The sequence below is a fragment of the Agelaius phoeniceus genome, chromosome 23 (genome assembly GCF_051311805.1).
Source record: "Agelaius phoeniceus isolate bAgePho1 chromosome 23, bAgePho1.hap1, whole genome shotgun sequence".
NCBI lineage: Eukaryota > Metazoa > Chordata > Aves > Passeriformes > Icteridae > Agelaius > Agelaius phoeniceus.
In genome coordinates, this window is record NC_135287.1 from 8245789 (window position 1) to 8265071 (window position 19283).

The 19283-nt window shown below is 62.3% G+C and overlaps 1 protein-coding gene across 7 annotated transcripts; it reads left to right on the plus strand.

The window, feature by feature from the left end:
• The first annotated feature begins 567 nt into the window (after positions 1–567).
• Positions 568–18896, plus strand: PHLDB1 (pleckstrin homology like domain family B member 1). Of its 7 annotated transcripts, none has more exons than XM_077189820.1 (26): positions 568–641; positions 2295–2393; positions 2803–2926; positions 2995–3165; positions 4979–5104; positions 6429–7513; positions 8256–8498; positions 8571–8708; positions 8835–8972; positions 10840–10968; positions 12172–12327; positions 12427–12537; positions 12720–12809; positions 13318–13440; positions 14168–14305; positions 14772–14918; positions 15313–15480; positions 15768–15884; positions 15964–16081; positions 16291–16335; positions 16738–17029; positions 17135–17225; positions 17307–17453; positions 17595–17814; positions 17891–17976; positions 18237–18896. In XM_077189820.1, the coding sequence occupies exons 2-26, from the start codon at positions 2334–2336 to the stop codon at positions 18375–18377; spliced, it is 4404 nt and encodes a 1467-aa protein (XP_077045935.1). In that variant the 5' UTR covers positions 568–641; positions 2295–2333; the 3' UTR covers positions 18378–18896. The 7 variants fall into 7 exon arrangements, with proteins under 7 accessions (XP_077045935.1, XP_077045936.1, XP_077045937.1 ...); XM_077189815.1 differs by lacking the exon at positions 568–641 and adding an exon at positions 974–1110; XM_077189816.1 differs by lacking the exon at positions 568–641 and adding an exon at positions 975–1110 and having other exon boundaries at positions 15988–16081.
• Positions 18897–19283: the final 387 nt, after the last annotated feature.

The following is a 19283-nucleotide window of genomic DNA, read 5'->3' on the forward strand; positions in this document are numbered from 1 at the left end:
TGTGAGCACAGTCTGAATGTCCCTGCCCTGGCTGTGGCACACAGTGCAGCTCTGGGCCCAGCTGGTACCTGCTGTGGGGTGAGTCAGGATGTGCTGTGCCCAGCTTAGGTCTGGGTGGGCAACAGCAGGTCAGGCAGGAGTGGGCCCCCCGAGCACCCCTGCCCTCGTGGCTTGGGGCAGGCAGGCAGATTGCAGCCCGTGGGCAGCAGGATGCAGGGGGGAGCACGCTGGGGCAGCGTGTCTGTGTGCAGCTGGCTCTGCATCGGTGAGGCTGGGCATCCTCCCAGGTGAGGCTTTTGGCCGTGCCAGGTGAAGAAAGGGGCTTTTGTCTTCCAGGAGGCCGGGGCTGAGTAGGCAGCCCTGCGCGGGGTGCACGAGGGCCGTGGGCTGTTCGGCGGTAACCGAGCCCGACCCCTTGGCATTTGCTGCCTCCACCGCTTCCCACGGCGGGAACAAGCGGCGCGTTCTGCAGGCGGCGGCGGGAGAAGAAAGGCCGCCTTGTCCGTGCGAGCAGTGGGGCGCCGGCTGGGGCGGCCGCGCTCCCGCCCCGCATTCCTGCAGCAGAGCGGCTGGAGAGGGGCTGCATCCCCAGCAGCACGGGCTGGGCTGACGCGGGCGTTCCCTGGGTGCTGACGAGACAGGTGAGGGGCTCTGTTGGAGGGCAGCGTTGCGGGACTGGGGACGTTGGGAACCGATGGGATGCCAGGGTCACCCCTCCAGCTCATGGGCGGGCAGGGCTGCTTGTGAAGTGGGGGGTATTGGGTGGAGAGTTTGAGCAGCAGGCAGCAGAATCGGAGACGATCCCCCAGGTGGCCGGGATGGGGGTCCTCCATGGTTCTCGCCGGGTCCCACCAGTACAACCATGCTGGGAAGGAGTTAACACCGACACAAGATCCCACCCTGGCCCCGCTCCCTTCCTCTGCAGCAGCCTGGCCCCTCCTGGCTTTTCCCCTTCCTGAACATTGTGACGGGACGTAGGTGTAAGTGAGGGGCAGGGGCTCGGCAGGGCCGCGGGGTCTCCAGATGCTGGGAAGTGCGGCACCCTAGTGCCTGGGGAACATGGGCACCCTGCCACGGAGGGTCCCGCTCGGCACCAGGACCAGGCGGCAGGTAAGGGAGAGCAGGGATCCTGCCTCGGCAGCCGGCGAGCACTCGGGAACTGCTCTGGGGGTACCTTATCTCTAGGCACCCCCTTCCCCTAGCTGAGCTGTCCCCATCCCACGTGGTGTGGCTGTAGTCCCCACGGAGCCCTTGCTGTGGGGCCAGTCCTGCTGTTGCAAGAGGCGCCCGGGTTTCATCCAGGTCCTGCATCCCACGCCTGGTGTTTTCCAGCGTTTCATTTTTTCCAGAGTGTGTAATAACCGTTCGCTCGCCCCCGCAGCTGAGCCCGGTGCTGGACGAGCGGGGGGGACCCTCCAGGGGCTGGCTGGACGGGCGGCGATGCTGGCGAGAGCCGAGCCCGGGGCTCCTCCTGGCGGCCCCGGCCCCGGCGTCTCCTAACGGGGATGGAGCACTATCCCATCTACACTGCCCGGGAAGGGTTAAGCCCAGTCAGCTAGTCCAGGGCGGAAGGGAGGGACGTAGGGAGCAGCAGACGGTAAATTTAGATCCTCGGAGCGTCCCGACATGGCGTGAGTGCCGGGTGACGGAAATTGTTCCTCCTCGAGTTGCCTCCCACTCACGCAGAGAATGTGTGGCAGCATGGCCGTTCCATGGGTGGTGGCCCTGCCTGCTGGCCACATGGGCAAGGGTATGAAACACTCGGCATGTGCACTATGAGCTGCTGCTGGACGGTGGGAGCAGAGGCATGTGCCTGGGCACTGGTGGCATGGACAGGGGTGCCCAGGTGTGCCACACACGGCAGGCAGGTGTTGCTGGGGACAGCCAGAACCTGTGCTTGCTTGTGTGTGCTTTTCCAATGACAGCCATTGGGGTCTGGCTGCCCACAGCTCTTGGCATTTAAAGCATGCATTTCCAACACCATGCCCCCAAAACTGAGTGCATGTGTAGTTTTCCTTCCCGGACTGTGTCTTGTCCTGATGCCTGGCACATGCATGAGTCTCCCCAGGTGGATGGGGATGTGTGCCTAGGTAGGATTCATGCCTTGGCAGGCAGGGATGCTCACTGGCTTCAGGCAGCTGCTGACATGATGAAGACCGGAGCTCAGGATGGCAAATGCTGGTTTGGAATGTGTAGGGTTTGTGCTCAGGCTGCTGTCCAGGATGTGCAGGAAAAATACATCAAGGCCATGTCCAGTGTGGTCACTTGTTCTGCCATTCTGTTTCTTCTGGCAGCCCGTGTCCGGTACCATCCGACGCCTCCAGGAAGGCACCATGGAGGCATCTGGCAGGACCCCCACCAGCCCAACCCGCAGAGTCCAGACTGTCATCCAGGTGAGCACGCAGCATCACAGGACCTCTGCCCTGTGGGAACAGGGGAATCTGACTGGGATTCCTCTGCAGCCAGCCCCACCACTGGCGCCGCCCTCCAGCCTCTCCCCAGTCTCAGCCAATCCTATTATGGGATCCTCAGCAAAGCCCATTGAGCTAAGCGGCTGGCAGTTGGATCCTCTTAGATGCAGCCCATGCCCCATAGATCTCCAGCTTGCCTCAGCTTCCCGGGATAGGTAGTACAGGCAGGAGAGCCCTACTTTCCTGCGTCTTGCCGCTGGACAGTCCTGCTGGCATGTGTCTGGCATTGATCCTGGTTATGTGGCTGTTTCGGAGCAGCTCAGCCAGGTGGGCAGTGCAGGGGACTGGGCTGCAGCTGCAGGAGCTGTGAGCATCCCTCCTTCTCCTACAGAACAGTCCCCTGGACCTGATTGACACGGGCAAGGGGCTGAAAGTGCAGACAGAGAAGCCACATTTGGTGAGCCTGGGCAGCGGTCGGCTCAGCACTGCCGTCACACTCCTGCCGCTGGAGGAAGGTGAGTGCCAGGGCGTCTCCACGGGCATGCTGGTGACAGAGACACTGAGATACCGTCTCTGCTGGCAGGGAGGACCACCATTGGCACGGCTGGGACCGACATCGTCCTGCAGGGCGCCGGGCTGGCGCCCCAGCACTGCTACATCGAGAATGTGCGAGGGACACTCACCCTGCACCCCTGTGGCAACGCCTGTGCCATCGACGGCGTGCCGCTGCAGCGGCCCACGCACCTCACCCAAGGTAGGAGCTGTGCTCACCGGAGCCTTTGCCTGTGGAGTTGTGCAGTTGAGTATTGGGGTATTTGAGGAGCCATCCTGTAACTGCATATCCCAGCTAGCATCCTTCTGGCCTCTATGCTCTGCGGTGGGAACCTGCCGGGTCCTGGCAGAGTTTGGGAGCTGGCTTTCTGCGTATGTCAAGTGAGGTGGGAAGGCAGAGACCCGGGTGGGCTTTGAAGAGCAGCAGAGATGCTGAGCCAACTTTGGGAAGGGAGATGACAGAGGAAAACACCTCGGGTGTCCTCCCGGATGGCTGCCGGGACAGTGCTGGTTTGCCTGCATGGCTACGGGGCTCGGACCCGGCCGGCCCCCAGGGCCGCTCCCGGGAGCGTGGACAAAGCCGCAGGCTCTTCCCACGCGATCCCCGCCCCTGCCCGGCTCCCGAGTCGCTTCCCGGGGAGGACCCTCGGGCGGGGCGGGCGAGGCCCGGCCCCCCGCCCCTCCCCGGGGGCGGCGCGGCGCTGCCCGGGCGGTGGCGGCGGCGGTGGCGGTGTCGAGGTGAGTGCGGTGCTGCGGCCACGCGTGTCCGCGCCGGGCGGGGCTCGCTCCCGTTCCTCCGGGGTCACGGAGCCGGAACGCTCCGCAGGCGGTGGCGCTGCGCTCCCCCGCGCCTGCCCCCGTGGCTCCGGGAAGGGGGGACCCACCCGCGTGGGCGCTGCCCCGCGGGGACAATGGGAGCCACGTGGCCGCGGGGAAGGCTCCGGCGCGACGCCCGCGGGGTGCTGGGGTCCCGCCGGTGCCACAGCAGGCTGCGAGGGGCGGGCAGGGCTCAGCCGAACCGCCCATCCTCCTGTTCCCGGGGGCAGGCAGGGACATGATAGAGCAGGGACAGCATCTGTGCAGGGCCCCAGCGGAATGGACTGCGGGGCTGTCAGGCCGACGCTTGTGGTGCAGTTCGGTGTTTATTCGCTTTGCCGGGGCGACCTGTGGCTCCACTGATGCCAGCACGAGGGGAAGGAAGGCACAGGGCAGTGATGCATCTCTCCGGGACAGCCGCTGCCACGCTGGGCGTCGGCACTGCTCCCCGGCGGGCGGGCTGCCCTCGTTGGGCCGGGGTGAGCAGGACTCCGTCCCGCCCTGGCGCTCAGACAGGGGGGCCAGGCCCCCGGACGGCGACAGCAGTTAGCCTGTAGTGCCTCTCGCTCTTGCTGAGAGCTGGGCTGACGGGTGCTTCAAAAAACACGTCCCCTCCGGCGAGGGATTTTCAGCAGCGGCTGTTGGTATGGAGCGAGCCTCTCCCCAGAGCCCTGGCAGGCGCTTCAAAGTGGGGTGTGTCGGCAGCAGCCCGCCTCCTCGCCGCCTGATGCTCCCCGCTGCCAGCACATGCCTCCCCAGCACCGCGGGCAGCAGGTGAACCACGGCGAGCGCCCGCGGCTCCGCTCCCTTTCCCTTCCTCAGGTGCCTTCCTCCTCGGGGCTGCTCGGCAGCCTTGCCCCAAGAGGGCTGCTGCTTTGGGCCAAGAAGAGACGCTTTGCAAGCAGGGACAGGAGCTGTCTTGTCTGCAGCTGGCAGCCACGCAAGCCCTGGAGTGCCGCCAGCTCCCCTGCGGCCCCCGGCGGGGACCCCAGCTGTGCCTGCTCTGGGATGCGCTGCCGGCAGCTGCTGTGCTGACCTGGATTTCAGCCTCCCCTAAGCCTCTGCTGACAGCAGGAGCCCTCTCCCTTCCCGAGGGCGGCGCATCTTGGGGCGAGCAATGCCCGACTGCCTCCCTGCACTCTCTGGAACCACTCTGATATTGCCGGCTAGCAGCTGAGCCCTCTCTCCTCTCTCCCAAGGGTGCACCATCTGCCTGGGCCAGGCCACCTTCCTCCGCTTCAACCACCCTGCTGAGGCCAAGTGGATTAAGAGCATGATCCCCGCGGGGGGCAGGAACCCATCGGCTCTCTATGGGCTACCAGCAAGTAGGTGACCCCCCCTTGTCCCTGGTGGGGCAGGGCAGATGCTGAAGTGCTCCCTGACCCATCAGCCTTCCCAGTGCCCAATGCTCTCCCAGCCCTGTCCTGTTGCACTCAGGCTCACACCCAGCTGTGCTGTGCCATCCATCAGCTCAGCACGGTATGGCAGCTGTACTGGTATTTGTTAATGATTAATATCCCCTCAAAGAGGTTGACTGTGGGGGCACTGAGGCATGGCTTTCACTTCTGCCCAGCCTGGCCATGGCAGAGCCATCGCCCGTCGGAGCCCCCCCATTGCTTGGAGGCGGGTGTTTATGTGCTGGGGCTGTGAAGGCCATTCTTCTGGCTGCTGCCCTTCATCTCATGAGCTTATCTTGCTGTGTCTGCCTGTCCGTGGAGCAGTGGGCCAGGAGCCAGTACTGTGCCTGGTTCCTGGGGATGTCCAAATCTCCAGCACTGATCCCTGGGCTGGTAGCCCTTATCCCTGCCCCAACCAGCACGCCCTGGCACAGGGAGAGGAGCTTGGCTGCCTTCCCGTGCCACGTGTGTGTTGGGAAGGCAGCATGCCTGCAGCTGGGGACGGGAGGAGGGGCACAGGGAGGTGCTGTGGCCGAGGAGCATCATGCAACCATGCAGCATCCCGTGTGGGCCCTGCGTGCTCACTCTCTGCCACGCAGGACAGGGTGGGATCACGCTGACAGGGCTGTGGCACATCTTCCCAGGATGAAGGCAGTGCCAGCTGCCGTGGAGAGCTGCTGGGTGCCAGGGGGTGACGCAGCCCGGGTGGCACGCTGTCCTGGCTGGGCTCCACGCTGCTGCCATTTGCTGGTCCCCTGAGTGACAGGCACATCGGTGCTGCGCAGGGAGCACGGGGCAGCCCAGGCAGGGGCACCCTGGCTGGGGTGTGGGGAGGCTGTGGGCGACCTGGTGGTGGGTCTGGACAGGCTGCAGGTCAGCAGCTTTTGGCTATTGCATCTCTGGCCCCTTGCTGGGAAGCCAGAGTGTGCAGGGGGCAAGTGGTGGGTGCCAGTGGGGGCTGAGGGCAGCTGCTCTCCAGGGAGTGAAGCAGGGAGCTTCGACGCAGGGAGGGTGGCTGTCCTCTCAGGTTTCTGTCTCCCGGGTGATGGGACTAGCAGGATTCCAGCCTCCTCCCTGTCCTGCTGGAGGGGGAAAGGGGGCAGCGGGGTGCAGCAGAGAGGGGCTGCTACCCAGCTCTGACTCTTACACCCAGGTGTAAGAATGATGCCAGGCTGCCCCATAGGACCCAGCACAGGCAGGGGCTGCGGTGGAGTCACACCACCCTGATGCCTTCTCCTTTGTTTCCCTGCAGAATCCGAGGCCCTGGTGAATGGTGGCCACCAGCTGTCAGAGCGTGGGTGTCACAGCCACAGCTCCCTTGTCAGCTCCATAGAGAAGGACCTGCAGGACATCATGGACTCACTGGTGCTGGAGGAGTCCGCATCCCCTGGCATCCAGAAGCCGCCTGCCTGCGGCCGATCCCCCCTCTCCCCTGTGGTGAACGGGGGTGGCCGCTGCCTCCTATCCCCTCCACCCAGCCCTGGGGCTGCCTCAGGGGGCTCCAGCTATGAGAACTTCTCTCCCCTCTCCTCCCCAGCCAGCAGCAGTAGCTACACCAGCCCCTCACTCAGCAGCCAAGAGCAAGGCCCAGCCGTGCCGCCCCCTCTCCCACTGCGCTCCTCCAGCTACAACCATACTGTCCAGCCCCCTGCTCTGCCTGCTGGGGGTTCTGGTGAGCCCTGGCCAGCTGAGAGGCTCGGGGACCACCGGGGGGGCAGCCCTCGGCTGACGCCCAGGGTGGCGCCGCGGCCACGGGTGGCCCTGCAGGAGCGGCCCCCCAGTCCCTTCCGGGAGCCACGGGACTCTCTGGCCCCCGGCCGGCAGCCCACCAGCAGGGCAGCCCCAGAGGCCCGGCTGCAGCCCCCCGAGAGCCCACGGCTTGCCCGGAGGAACCTTGAGAGCATGCGGGAGCTGCCTCCCCTGAGTCCCTCCTTGTCACGCCGGGCTGCCAGCCCCCGGCTGGCCCCTGACACCCCCTCCCCGCAGCCCCGGCTGGGCAGGGAGGTGCCTGGCAGTCCCCGTGCCAGGCGCAAGGGCCCAGAGGAGTCGAAGGGTGCTGGGGGTCCTTCGCCCCCGCTGCTGTCAGAGAACCCCACGCGCCGTCCCAGTTTCAGTACTTGCCTGAGCCCCACGTATGGGCTGGGCTCCCCAGCTGTGCCCTCGCCCCGGCAAAGCCCCCGCGCCCCCAGGAAGCCTTTGGGGGACCCACGGCTGCCAGCAGGCTCACGGGAGCGCAAGAACAGCATCACTGAGATCAGTGACAACGAGGATGAACTGCTAGAGTACCATCGGCGGCAGCGGCAGGAGCGGGTTCGGGAGCAGGAGATGGAGCGCCTGGTGAGCCTTGGGGCTGGGAGGGGACACGTTTGACTGTGGGACACCCTCTTAGCAAATAGCTGTTGTTGTTTGCTGCTTTGAAACCTGGCCTTTGCCTCTTGGGGATTTGCCACAGCTGCCAGGCTGCCAGCTTATCCAAGGGGATTATGGCCAGGAGCAGCCATCGGTGCTCAGTAGCTCTCTGGGAATACAAAGCCCCCGGGTTACAGCAGCCTGTGGAAGCTGGTAGGGCTGGCATGTCCCCAGGGCTACTGGCCAAAATGGTGGTGCCCCTTGCAAAACTCTCCACATCTTGTCCGTCCCTGCCAGGGCCCATCTGCTGGTGGTGGTGCCGTGGCTCTGTGGACATTGCATCTATATTTAGGGCTGATGGAGTTTTTATGGGACTGGCATCTGCCTGGATGAGGTTTGCCGTGTCTCTGGCAGTCCTGCAGGCCGGGCTGAGCTGCCAGGGCTGTGTTTGCTCAGCCCTGACTCATGCCTGGCGCAGGCAGCCTGAGTCACTGCCTGGAAATAGCGGCGGCGCTCGGCAGCCGGCACTGCTGCCTGTCATTAGTCTGTCTCCAGCTCCAGCACATCGCGTGCCTGCCTCTGCTGTGGGGTCGAGCTGGCTGCATTGTGCTTTGTAATGTTGCCTGCCCACCCCACTGTGCGGGGCCATATTCTGGTGGCCACCATTGGCACAGGGCTCTGTCTGCTCCTGCCACAGCACGTGCTGGATGGGGACCATTCTTTCTTACAGGAGCGGCAGCGCCTGGAGACCATCCTGAACCTCTGTGCTGAGTACACCAAGACAGACGGCACTGAGCCCGGTGACACGCACAGGCTCCTGGCTGGTGACACGGATGCTGGCCAGTGGGTGCCCAGGGGTGCCATGGCTCTGGGCCATGCTGTTGAAGAGCTGCAGCAGAGGGAGAGTGTGGAGAGATCAGATGAGGAGAATCTGAAGGAGGAGTGCAGCAGCACTGAGAGTACCCACCACGAGGTAAGGGGACATCTGTGCCATTCTGTTCCATGCCATGCTGCACAGTGCCATGCCAATCAGCCCCTTCCACAGCACGAGAAGCTGACAGGACCCCGGGCCAAGGAGGCACAGCGGCTGGAGGAGGAGCGTGCCGGTGTCCTCGGACGCCTGGACCAGCTGAAGGGTCGTGTCAAGGAGCTGGAGCAGCAGCTGCAGGAGACATCGCGAGAGGTGAGAGCTCAGGGGACACTGCTGGGTCCCCTGCTGCTTGCTGCCCTCACCAGTCAGCACTAAACCCTAAGGGTATGAGCTAGATCCAGCAGGAGCAGCAATCCTGACTCTGCTTTGTCTGTGCAGGCAGAGATGGAGCGGGCACTGCTGCAGGGTGAGCGGGAGTCAGAGGTGGCGCGGCTGCGGCAGGAGCAGGAGGCAGCGCAGCAGCTGCAGGAGAAGCTCTCCAGCCTGGACGCCAGCATCCGCAAGGAGCGGGACAAGGTGAGCCCTGTCACAGGTTCCCACTGTCACCAGCTGTGCCATACCCTCCCTGGCACTCACAGCCCGTGCTGCAATGTCTCATGCTGCAGCCTTCCCCTGCAGACATGTTCTCCAGACCCTGGGCTCCGCAGAGGCTTTGGGGAGCAGCCCCTGTGGTTTGCATTGTAGGGGGATCTGTCTGTCTGTCTGTCTGTCTGGGCTTGGTCAAACAGCCCTGCTGGAGGAGAGCACAGCCAACGTTCAGGAAGCATTTCAGCTGCTGCCTGTTGCTCTGGCAGGGAGACTGGTGTGAGGCTTTCCAGAGGCTGCTGCCTGCGGTGGGCAGTGCCGGAGCAGAGGCCTTGGCTCTCCCCATTACCTGTCCTTGCTGGGGAACTGTGTCTTGCAGCAAGTCACCTCACTCTGCTGCGCCTTCATGAGTGATGGCAGCTGCTGCTGTAGTGTTTGGCTTGCTGGCGGTGGCTGGAAAACCACTGCAGTGTTTATCTTGGTGGGTTTAGGAGGGGGTCCTGGCCCCCTTTGCCCGATGTTGCCTGTAGTGCAGTTACTGCCTGAAGGCACCCATGGCGCTGCCTACGTGGGATGTTTGTCCCAGCTGCTGGTTGCTGGCTGTCCCACAGCCTTGCAGGCAGTGCGGCATGGCCTTGTTGACAGGAAAGCTGCTGGGATCCAGTCCCTGCTGCCTGAGGCCATTGTCCTGTGCAGCCTATGCCAAGGTCCCACCAGCAGCTCTGTGCCACCTTCATGTGGCATCAGTGTCCCTTGGGGTCTGGCCTGCCCTGTGGTTGTGGGTGCCAGGGCTGTTGGGGTGCCTGTGGCCTGGCAGAGTGGCCATTGGTGCCTCCCAGTGATGCTCCTACAGCATTTGGGGGTTTTGTTCTGGTTTTGGTCTTCCAGCCCTTTGTAGGCATCTTCTGTAGCCAGGGACAGCCTCATGCAGAGCCAGGAGAGGAGCACAGGGGAAGCCCTCTCCCAGCCTCTCTGCTGACCTAACCACCCACTTTCCTAATCCATCTGCACTACTCACACTAACAGTGCCTGCTCTGAACTCTGCCATCGCCTCTGACATCTCTGCACATCTAGGAGCCCCCAGGCAATCCACCGCTCCTCTCTTGGGGCATCTGCCTGTACCAGCCTTGCCTTCTTGCCAGCATGTCCCCTCGTAGCCCTTTTCATCATGTCCCATCTCTGTGTGGAACACAGGGTTCCTTGCAGCAAGCATTTCTCAATGCCAAGCCCCCATAAGGTACCGCCAACCCTGTGGGTGGTTCCCCTATGCCAGTCCCATGTTGCTGGCCCCATTTTACTGCTCCTGTGGCCAGGCCCCTCATCCCAGCCCAGGAGTCAGTGTCTGCTCTGCTGCTGGCTCATCATAGCCTGAGCATCTCTTGCTGGACCACAGCCTCCTTTTTTCACTGCTGCCCTCTCCTTCTAATGGATGAGGGTGGTCCATGACCTCAGGCTGCATTCAGGACCTGCAGTCCCTAACTGGTAGCAGTTAACAAATCCAGTTAGTGGTTATTGTGATGCAGCTGTGTGCAGGATTGGGATGACTTGAACCATACTATCAGCGTTGATCTTTTTGCTGCCTGCAAGTTTGTTCTTGGAAACACAAAGCTGAGGTCAGGGGCTGGCTGTAACTCCTCTAACACTGCTCAGCCAGCTCCTGTGTCTCTTGATCTCTGGATCCCCCTGTAGGATCCCATGCTGTTCCTTCTCCTGAGCCCCCTCTGTCTCCAGCTGAGCTCCTCTCTAACTCACAGCTTCTGCATGGCGCCCATTTGAGAAGTGTGTCTTCTTTCTTTTTTTTTTTTTCCTTTTTCTTTTCCTTTTTTTTTTTGTTTTGTCTTGTTCTCCCCTAATTCAGGAAAGGGCAAAGGTTGATGCTGAAAGGAAGGAGCTAGAGCAACTCCAGGCGCTTTACCATGAGTCGAAGAGCCACCTTGCTAAGTGCCCCGAGTCAATGCGGGAGCAATTGCAGGAGCAGATGCGAAGGGTCAGTGTCTCCCCCCACCCCTCCCGGACCATGGCCCACCTCCCTCCGCTCCAGCTTAGGCCAGCTCTTCCCTGCCAGCCGGGCTGCACTGGGAGCGTCGCGCCCGGGCTGGAGGCGGCTGGCACCGGGCACCACCGTCCTGGTAAGCTTGCCACTCGCCCGGGGCGCGGGAGAGCTCGGCAGAGCTCCTCGGGACCCGCTCGGCAGAGCTCCTCGGGACGGGCAGGGCACCAGCATGGACCCTGCCCTGCAAGGAGGGCAGGCTGGGGAGCCTCGGGGGCTGCTGCATCCTCATCTGGCTGCCTCCAACTATATCCTGAGAATGTTCATTTACACAGTGATGTTGATACATGTTACTGCTAGTCCTCAGCATTTTTTCCTATTACCTGGTGTTTTCTGGAAGTGGTTGACTTTCCCCAGCCCATGGCTAGTGCCTGCTCAGATAAACCCACATTGCCACAGCCTGCTCCGGCCAGGCACTCACATTCTGGATGAGGGTCTGGTGTAGAGTGGGCAGGGGGGTGCTGAAGCTGTGTCTGCGTGTGGGAGCCCTCAGGAGCCAGCACGTCAGTGCTGTGTCACTGGCTGCCCATCTCATGGAGCAGGTGAAACACATCCCCGTGGGGTGCATGGCACACTGGCTGCCAGGGTGGCACTGGCAGGCCTGAGCTGAGTGCTGCCACGTGCTGTCGGTGCATGAAGGCTGGAAGGACACACGGGAGTTTGTCCAGCATGGTGCTTGTCTGTTGGGGCTTTGCCACCTGCAGGCTTGGTGATGCAGTGTTGCTGTTGGTGGTTGCGCTGGTGTTTTGTTACCTGTCAGGGCACGGCTTTAGCCCATGTGTGGTTCAGCAGGGGCAGCTGGTCTCCGAGGGCTGGCGAAGCCCCTGGCTGTGGCAGGCTCATCTCATGGGGGTGACTGCTCTGTGCTGGCCAGTTCTGGGTGCCTCCATTGCCTTCTTCTGTCTGCAGACACTTCTGTCAGAATCTCTCGTGTTTCTGATGCCCAGCAGAGAGCAAAACTGCCTGCCCTGCCACACCAGGCACAGGGGACAGGCTTGGCCACCAGCTCTTGTTCCTGGCCAGCACCAGTAGGATGTGGAGGCATGGCAGGAGGCTTTGCTGTGGGAGACCTGCCTGCAGGATGTGGAGGTGCCCATCCAGTGAGTCTGATCCGCTCACAGTGCTCTCGTGTGTTCAAAGGAGGCAGAGGCACTGGAGACGGAGGCCAAGCTGTTTGAGGACCTGGAGTTCCAGCAGCTGGAGCGAGAGAGCCACCTGGAAGAGGAGCGCGAGGCGCGAGGGCAGCAGCTGCTGCAGAGCCGGGCCGAGTGCCACCGCAGCATCGCCCGCAGGAAGGTGGGCATGGCAGGGGCAGTTCCGTGGGGCTGTGCCCCTGGGCCAGGCTGCATCCCAGGGCTCACCAGCAGCCAGCTCATCTCTGCTGCCACTCCCCAGGAGCGGGTGGCTGCCCTGGATGCCCAGGCTGCCCAGATCCGGCTGCAGAGTGTGCAGGAGGCCGAGCGCCTGGCCAGGGAGCGCAGCAGCGTCCTGCAGCTCCTGCAGAAGGTAAGGCCCTGACTGTAATGCAGCTCCTGCAGAAGGTAATGGCCTGACTGCGTGCTCCTGGGGGGCTCGAGGCAGGGGACCAGATCCTGCCAGCTCTTGACAGGTTTGCTGGCAGGCAGGGAGAGCTGCCATGGGGTGCCAGTAGCCATCAGCTGCCTCTGACCTCTCCTCTCCCTGTGCAGGAGAAGGAGAAGCTCGTGTCTCTGGAGAGGCGATACCAGCTTGTCACAGGTGGCAGGAGCTTCCCAAAAATGTCCTCAGCTCTCCGAGAGGTAAGTTGGTAGAGAGGAGGCTGTGGTCCTTAGAGCTGCTCTCTCTCTCCTAAGCTGTAGCCATCAGTGAGAACGAGCCTTGTGCACCACCAGCTTTGCTCTGCAGCAGTTCCCAAGTACCTTCTGACCAGAGCCAGGTGCTTCCACCTGCCCAAAGTCTCTCCATGGGCTGCAGAGGTTTGGAGGGAGGAAGGGGAAATGCAACAGAGCAGCACATGGGACAGGATTGCTTAGGGTCCCATCGCTGCTGAAGAGCAAGTGTGGGGATGTCTTGGTGCTGGTCCAGGGGACTTCTAGGTGGGAGTGAGTTGCCCCATTACCTTGCTCATGGCTCTGAATGGGGAGCCACAACCATGATGCCCTCAGGGGCTGTGGTACTGCCTGACTTGCTGCTGGTAAAAGGCACAAGATGGCAGAGTCCCCTCGTGCCTGCCTGCAGTGGGACTCCTGCTGCTGCCACCTTGCTATCTCTGCCCACCTTGCCTACGTGACCTTTACCCTTCAACAGGAGACCCTCCATATCTCAGAACCTTATGAGCTGTTGGAGGGACCTAAGCCCCTGAGCCCCCTGCCAGCAGCAGCTGCCTCCTTAGCTTCTCCTGCCACCTACTCCTACCCCAAGGCACAAGAGGTAACTAACTAGAGGGACTAGCTGCATGTGCTTGCTCACTTACCCCTCCTTGGCTGAGACCCCTTTTGTGGCCTAATGGCACCCCCAGGCAGCAGGGCAGCCCCACAGCAGTGTGGCTGGAGCATTTGTCATACAGATCTCTGGCAGCTGTGCTCATTAACACTCAGTCCTTGATTCCAGGTGCTCTCCTGAGCCTGCTGGGCATCCCAGTTCCTGCCACTGCCCCCTAATTTAATCCTGGTGCAGAGGTTTCCCCCTTGCTCACTGCTTGCCATCTGGCTGGGCACCTCCTGACAGCATCCTGTAGGGTCCTGCTAGCATGGCTTTCCCAAAATAAGAGCAAGTCCCCAGCTTTAGCATATTTGGCTCAGAAAGGATGAGGAAGTGGATTTTAAGCTGGCCCAGCACAGCTGGAGGTGCCTCCCCCAGTGCTGCTGCACTAGGGAGGACTTGTGGCCCCTGGAAGACCCTGAGGCATCCCTGCCCCTCGTAGGCACTCGGCAAAGCTGCACTGAAGGCTGGAGCAAGATGGGTGCCAGCACACCCAGCCCAGCTTGAGCACCCCAAGGTGCTGCACACTGGGGACACCATGGGCAGCAGGGCAGGGCTGGGGAGGCAGGGTTGGGGCAGGAATGCACAGGGAGGTTTGCTCCCACTGTGCAGTCAGTGCCATGATGCCAGCACACGGGTCTAACTCTTCTCCTTCTCCCTTGCCATGGATTTCTAGGAGTACATGAGGCTGTCTGACGTTTTCAGGTTCTGCAGTAATGCACATGGCCCCAGCCTGGACACTAAAGCTTCTGCTGCTGCCCCTGCTGCCGCTCAGAGCTCTTTCTTGCTTGCTGTAGCTCCCACAGCCAACGAGGTACCTGCCCCAGAGCATGCTCGGGTTTGCTCCCTCGGGTTGCCTCCAGGCAGGGAGGCAGCTGCGGCCCCCCGTGTGCCCTGGGGCCTGGACCACATCTCTCTGGGGTCAGGACACTTGTCTGGCTGCAGCTGAGTGGGGAGCAGAGGCTGCAGCTGCCCGGTCTCCTTGCTGGGGTGCACTTCTCGCCTGCTCTGGATGCAGTGGCAGGGCAGGAGCAGAGTGGGTGCCCAGCAGTGGGAGGGGCAGCCCTTTGTTTGTTGGCTGCAGTCCTGGCTGCTTGTCTCAAGCCAGGAGGATGCAGAGCAGGCCCGACCCAGTGCCCAGCAGCAGGGTGGCTGCTGCACCGACTGCTTTTCCTCCCGGGACAATGAACCTTCCTGTGGGGGTTGGAGCTGCCTGCTCGTTCCTCTGTGCCTGCTTGCCCCAGCTCTTAACCTGGTTCAATCTGCTTCTCTCTGCCCAGTATGTGACCGTAGAGCAGCTCTCGGGTATCCTGGGCAGCCTCCACACCCCTGCTGCTTCCCTGCTGGGCTGTACCCCTCCGGCTCCTTCATCCTCAGGCTGTGCTCCTCCTCTTCCATCTCTCCCTTCTCCCTTCGTCTCTGCAGAGGTTGGTGCCCTGTTTCCCTCCCTTTGGCCCCTTGTACTCTCCCTGGGAGGTGATGGAGATGCATGGGAAGGGATGAGCTGCAGATGGAGCTGAGCAGCAGCTCAGGCTCTTGACACTCCACACACCCTTGGCTGTCCTGCCTGCTGCTCCACTGCCCCCAGGGCAGGGGGTCTTTGTGCTTGATCAGTTCTCACATTCTCTTGAACAGCAAACAGCTCCTACAGCTGCTGGGACTTAGCTAGGGAGTGCACAGGATCCCCAGGGGTCTGCATGTTATGTTCATGGCAGGGGAGTGGTGCAGGCATAGGCAGGAATGCTTCAACCTCTTCTCTGTGCATCTGTCCCTCTTGCTGCATTTGTCCTTCATCCTTTCTCACGCAGCCTCTCTCTCCAGATGGAGCAGCAGCTGTTGGGAGGCCCTGTGTGTCTCCCGGCTCTTGATTTAGAGAAGTGGTACCAGGAGGTTATGGCTGGCTTTGAGACCTCCTCTTCCTCTGTCTCTCCTTCTTCTTCCCCTCCTCCACTTCCAGCTAAAGCTCACTCCTCTCACAAGGCTCTGCAGGTAATCCTGGCTCTCTGCTGCCGAGGCTCAGGCTTTGGGGCCGCTGGTTGTGGCCAAAGTGGGGCAGTGTGGGGACGTTCCTGTGGACCCTGAGTGCCACTGGGGCTCTGGCTGCCACTGCAGGCAAAGGCAGAGCTGTGGCTTAGGGTAGGCAGTCTCTGCCTCCTCTTGGGCTGCATTTCCTTGCCAGGATGGCACTGACACAGAGCAGGATCTGGGGAGCCATCTGTCTAGGGGGACTTTTGCAGTTCCCCCATGTCTCTGTCATTCTGTGTCTCTGTGCTCAGGTCTATCGTGCAAAAGCAGAGGCTGGTGCTGGTGTCCTCACCCCTCGGATGAAGAGTGGGACCCCTTCGTCCTCGCAGCTCAACCTCTCCGTGCTGGAGCGCAGCCCCTCTCCCAAGGTATGGCTGGCAGGGGACCCAGGCACCCTGGCCGTGGCTCACACCTGCCTGGTGCCAGCCCCCATCCCCATCCTTGCAGCTGACCACCCACTGTCCTGCCCAGGGCCCCCCCAGCCCGGCGGGCAGCCTGTCCCGCAACCTGGTGGCCACGCTGCAGGACATCGAGACCAAGCGCCAGCTGGCCCTGCAGCAGAAGGGTGAGCTCTGCCTCTGTGTCCTGGCTCTGGGGGGTGGTGGGACTTTGGGAGACGCTCTCCCTGCTGCCACTTGGGCAATGGAGAAGGGAGCCTGGCCGAGGGTGGCGACAGCAGCAATGCTCCAGCAGGATGCAGTGCCTCTCTCACAGTCTCTTGCTTTTCCCCCCTCTCTTTCCTTCTGACCCCTCCACCTGACGGCCCATCTCCAGCCAAGCTGCTCCCAGCAGAGCCCTTGCAGCCAGGCAATCTACCAGGTAGAGACGTGGGGTGACTTGGACTGCCTAGAGCAGCCCAGAGGCAGCAGCATGGCTGTTTGCTGGCACCTTCTGCCATACATAAGAGGGGCATGACCAGTCCAGGACGCCAGGTGCATCTCAACATCTGCTAAGAGACAAGCCTGTGCTTCCCTAGCCTGCAAATGCTTTGCCCTGCTTGTTCCTTACCAGCCTGGTGCATGTGCCCCCTGCTCCTGCCCAGACAGGTTGCAGTGCTTGCCAGAGAGTTGTGACCGCAGCTCCCACCTCTGCCCCTACCATGCCTTCGTGGTTCCAGCTGTGCCTGTAGTGTCTTCTGCCTGTGCCACCCCCTTTGCCCACCATGCTGTGGCTCTGAATGTGGCACATTTAACTTGGTGTTGTAATCTTGCCGTGGCACAGGTCGGCAGGTGATCGAGGAGCAGAAACGGCGGCTGGCAGAGCTGAAGCAGAAAGCGGCTGCCGAGGCGCAGTCCCAGTGGGAAGCCCTGCATGGGCAGCCCCCCTTCCCCACTGCCTTTCCCCGGCTTGTGCACCACTCCATCCTCCACCACAGCCGTCCCCATGGTGCCGGACCGCGGGCTGAGGAGCTGGACCATGCCTATGACACGCTCAGCCTGGAGAGCTCAGACAGCATGGACACCAGCATCTCCATCGGCAACAACTCTGCGTGCTCGCCTGACAATATCTCCAGGTAATCCTGGGGCCAGCTCCTATGGCCAGGGGACAGCTTGCTCTGCTGGTGTGCTGCTGGCTCAAGGTCCTTCCTCCTGGGCCGGCAGCTGTGGCTGTTTTGCAGTGCCAGCGGGATGGAGACAGGGAGGATTGAGGAGATGGAGAAGATGCTGAAGGAGGCACACGAGGAGAAGTCGCGGTTGATGGAGTCCCGGGTGAGTGGGGGCACCAGCACCGTGGCTGGGTGGCAAGCAGGACTCCAGTGCTTGTGGCTGAGTGCCTGTGCGTGCTGGCAGGAGCGGGAGATGGAGCTGCGGCAGCAGGCGCTGGAGGACGAGCGCTGGCGGCGGGAGCAGCTGGAACGCCGGCTGCAGGATGAGACCGCGCGGCGGCAGAAGCTGGTGGAGAAGGAGGTCAAGCTGCGGGAGAAGCACTTCTCACAGGTGTGAGGCAGGCTGCCATGCCCCTCTCTCAGCCTGGACAGTGAGGCACACCCAGCTTGCTGCTGCTGTCCCAGCTCACAGCAGAGGGACGTGGCTCTTGTCGCTGTCAGTGGCCTTTGCAGGGCTGTGTTGCTTTTCCAGGCTCGTCCCCTGACACGGTACCTCCCCATCCGCAAGGAGGATTTCAACCTGCGGCTGCACATCGAGTCCTCGGGCCACAGTGTTGACACCTGCTACCACATCATCCTGACAGAGAAGATGTGCAAGGGCTACCTGGTCAAGATGGGCGGGAAGATCAAATCTTGGAAGAAGCGCTGGTTTGTCTTTGACCGCATGAAGCGCACCCTCTCCTACTATGTGGGTGAGTCCCGATGCCACCTTGTGCCCCCTCCCCATGCCATCACCCACAGTCCACAACAGTTCCCTCTCTTGGGCAGATAAACATGAGACAAAGCTGAAGGGTGTTATCTACTTCCAAGCCATTGAAGAGGTTTACTATGACCACCTCCGCAGTGCAGCCAAGGTGAGAGCTGGGCACTGCCCCTGCTGTGCTGTCTGCTGGTAGCCACAGTGGGTGTCCCCATTCTCCTGCCCTCTGTCATGCTGGTCGGGGGTGGCAGAGCAGTGCGTGCCAGGGGTGCTCCTGGAATGATCTGTGGCCCCTGATGGTGCCAGCCTCAGGGCACCAAGGGCAGGACCCCAGTGCTGAGCTTTTTGGGGGACCAGGAGGGGATTGCTGCTGCTCAGAGGGGAACAGAGTGTTGATTTCATCCTCCCCTCCAGAGCCCCAACCCTGCGCTCACTTTCTGTGTCAAGACCCATGACCGACTCTACTACATGGTGGCACCATCAGCCGAGGCCATGCGCATCTGGATGGACGTCATTGTCACTGGGGCAGAGGGCTATACCCAGTTCATGAACTGAGGGCGGTGCTGTGCATCCCAGATCCACCAGCTGCATGGACTTGTGAGCCTCCCAAGCAGCGAGGAGCTCCTGAGGGACCGTGGTCCCTGCTACGCCTCCTGCCAAGGGCTGTGCACACCGACATCGTGGACCTGCGTTGGGCACAGCTGGGTGGTCCTGAGTGTTGCCTGTCCAGGCAAGGGAATAAGGTTCTTTTTATGCTGACTTTCTAGAAACAGACTTTATTGGAACAATATCAAAGTGCTGAAATGTAAAAAGCTGCCAAAGAGCTGCTGGGACCTGAGCCCTCTGCCTTGGGGAGGTGCTGGTTTTGAGGCTGATGCTGATTGTTGCTGCCACAGTGTTCCAGGGAAGGAGACGGTGAGGGCCCCCCAGCCCCGTGCGGCCAGGATGTCCCACTGTGTAGACTCAGACCCCTTTTGTAAACCTTTTATAATTTCGGAGCGTTGTCCCCTGTGCTGGGGCTGGATGGGTGTTGTGGCGCTGACTGCCCGGTCTTAAAGCATTTGTGAAACAGGCTCTCCCTTCTGCATGGACTCTGAACTGGCAGCACGGTACAGACGGACCGGGGTCTGCCCCGGGGCTGGGGTCTCTGGGCAGGGCTGGGAGGGAGCTGAAGGGCACGGCAGCGAGACCAGAGATCGCGGGCACCGCGGCAAGGGCCAGGAGCCACCAGCGCGAAGCGACCGGAACATCGGGACGGGGAGAGGCCAATGGAAGGGGCGTGGAGCCCAAAAGAGGAAGGGGTCTGGGGCCTCACCGGGCCCGGCTGGGTCCACGCGAGCCGTGCCCAGCCCGAGCCGAGCGGGGGCGGGCCCGGGGCGGGGCCCGGGGGCGTGGTTCACGAGGAGGCGTGGCTCGGCGGCGGCCTGCCCGCGAGGCGCCTCTCGGCCGCCGGGGGGCGCG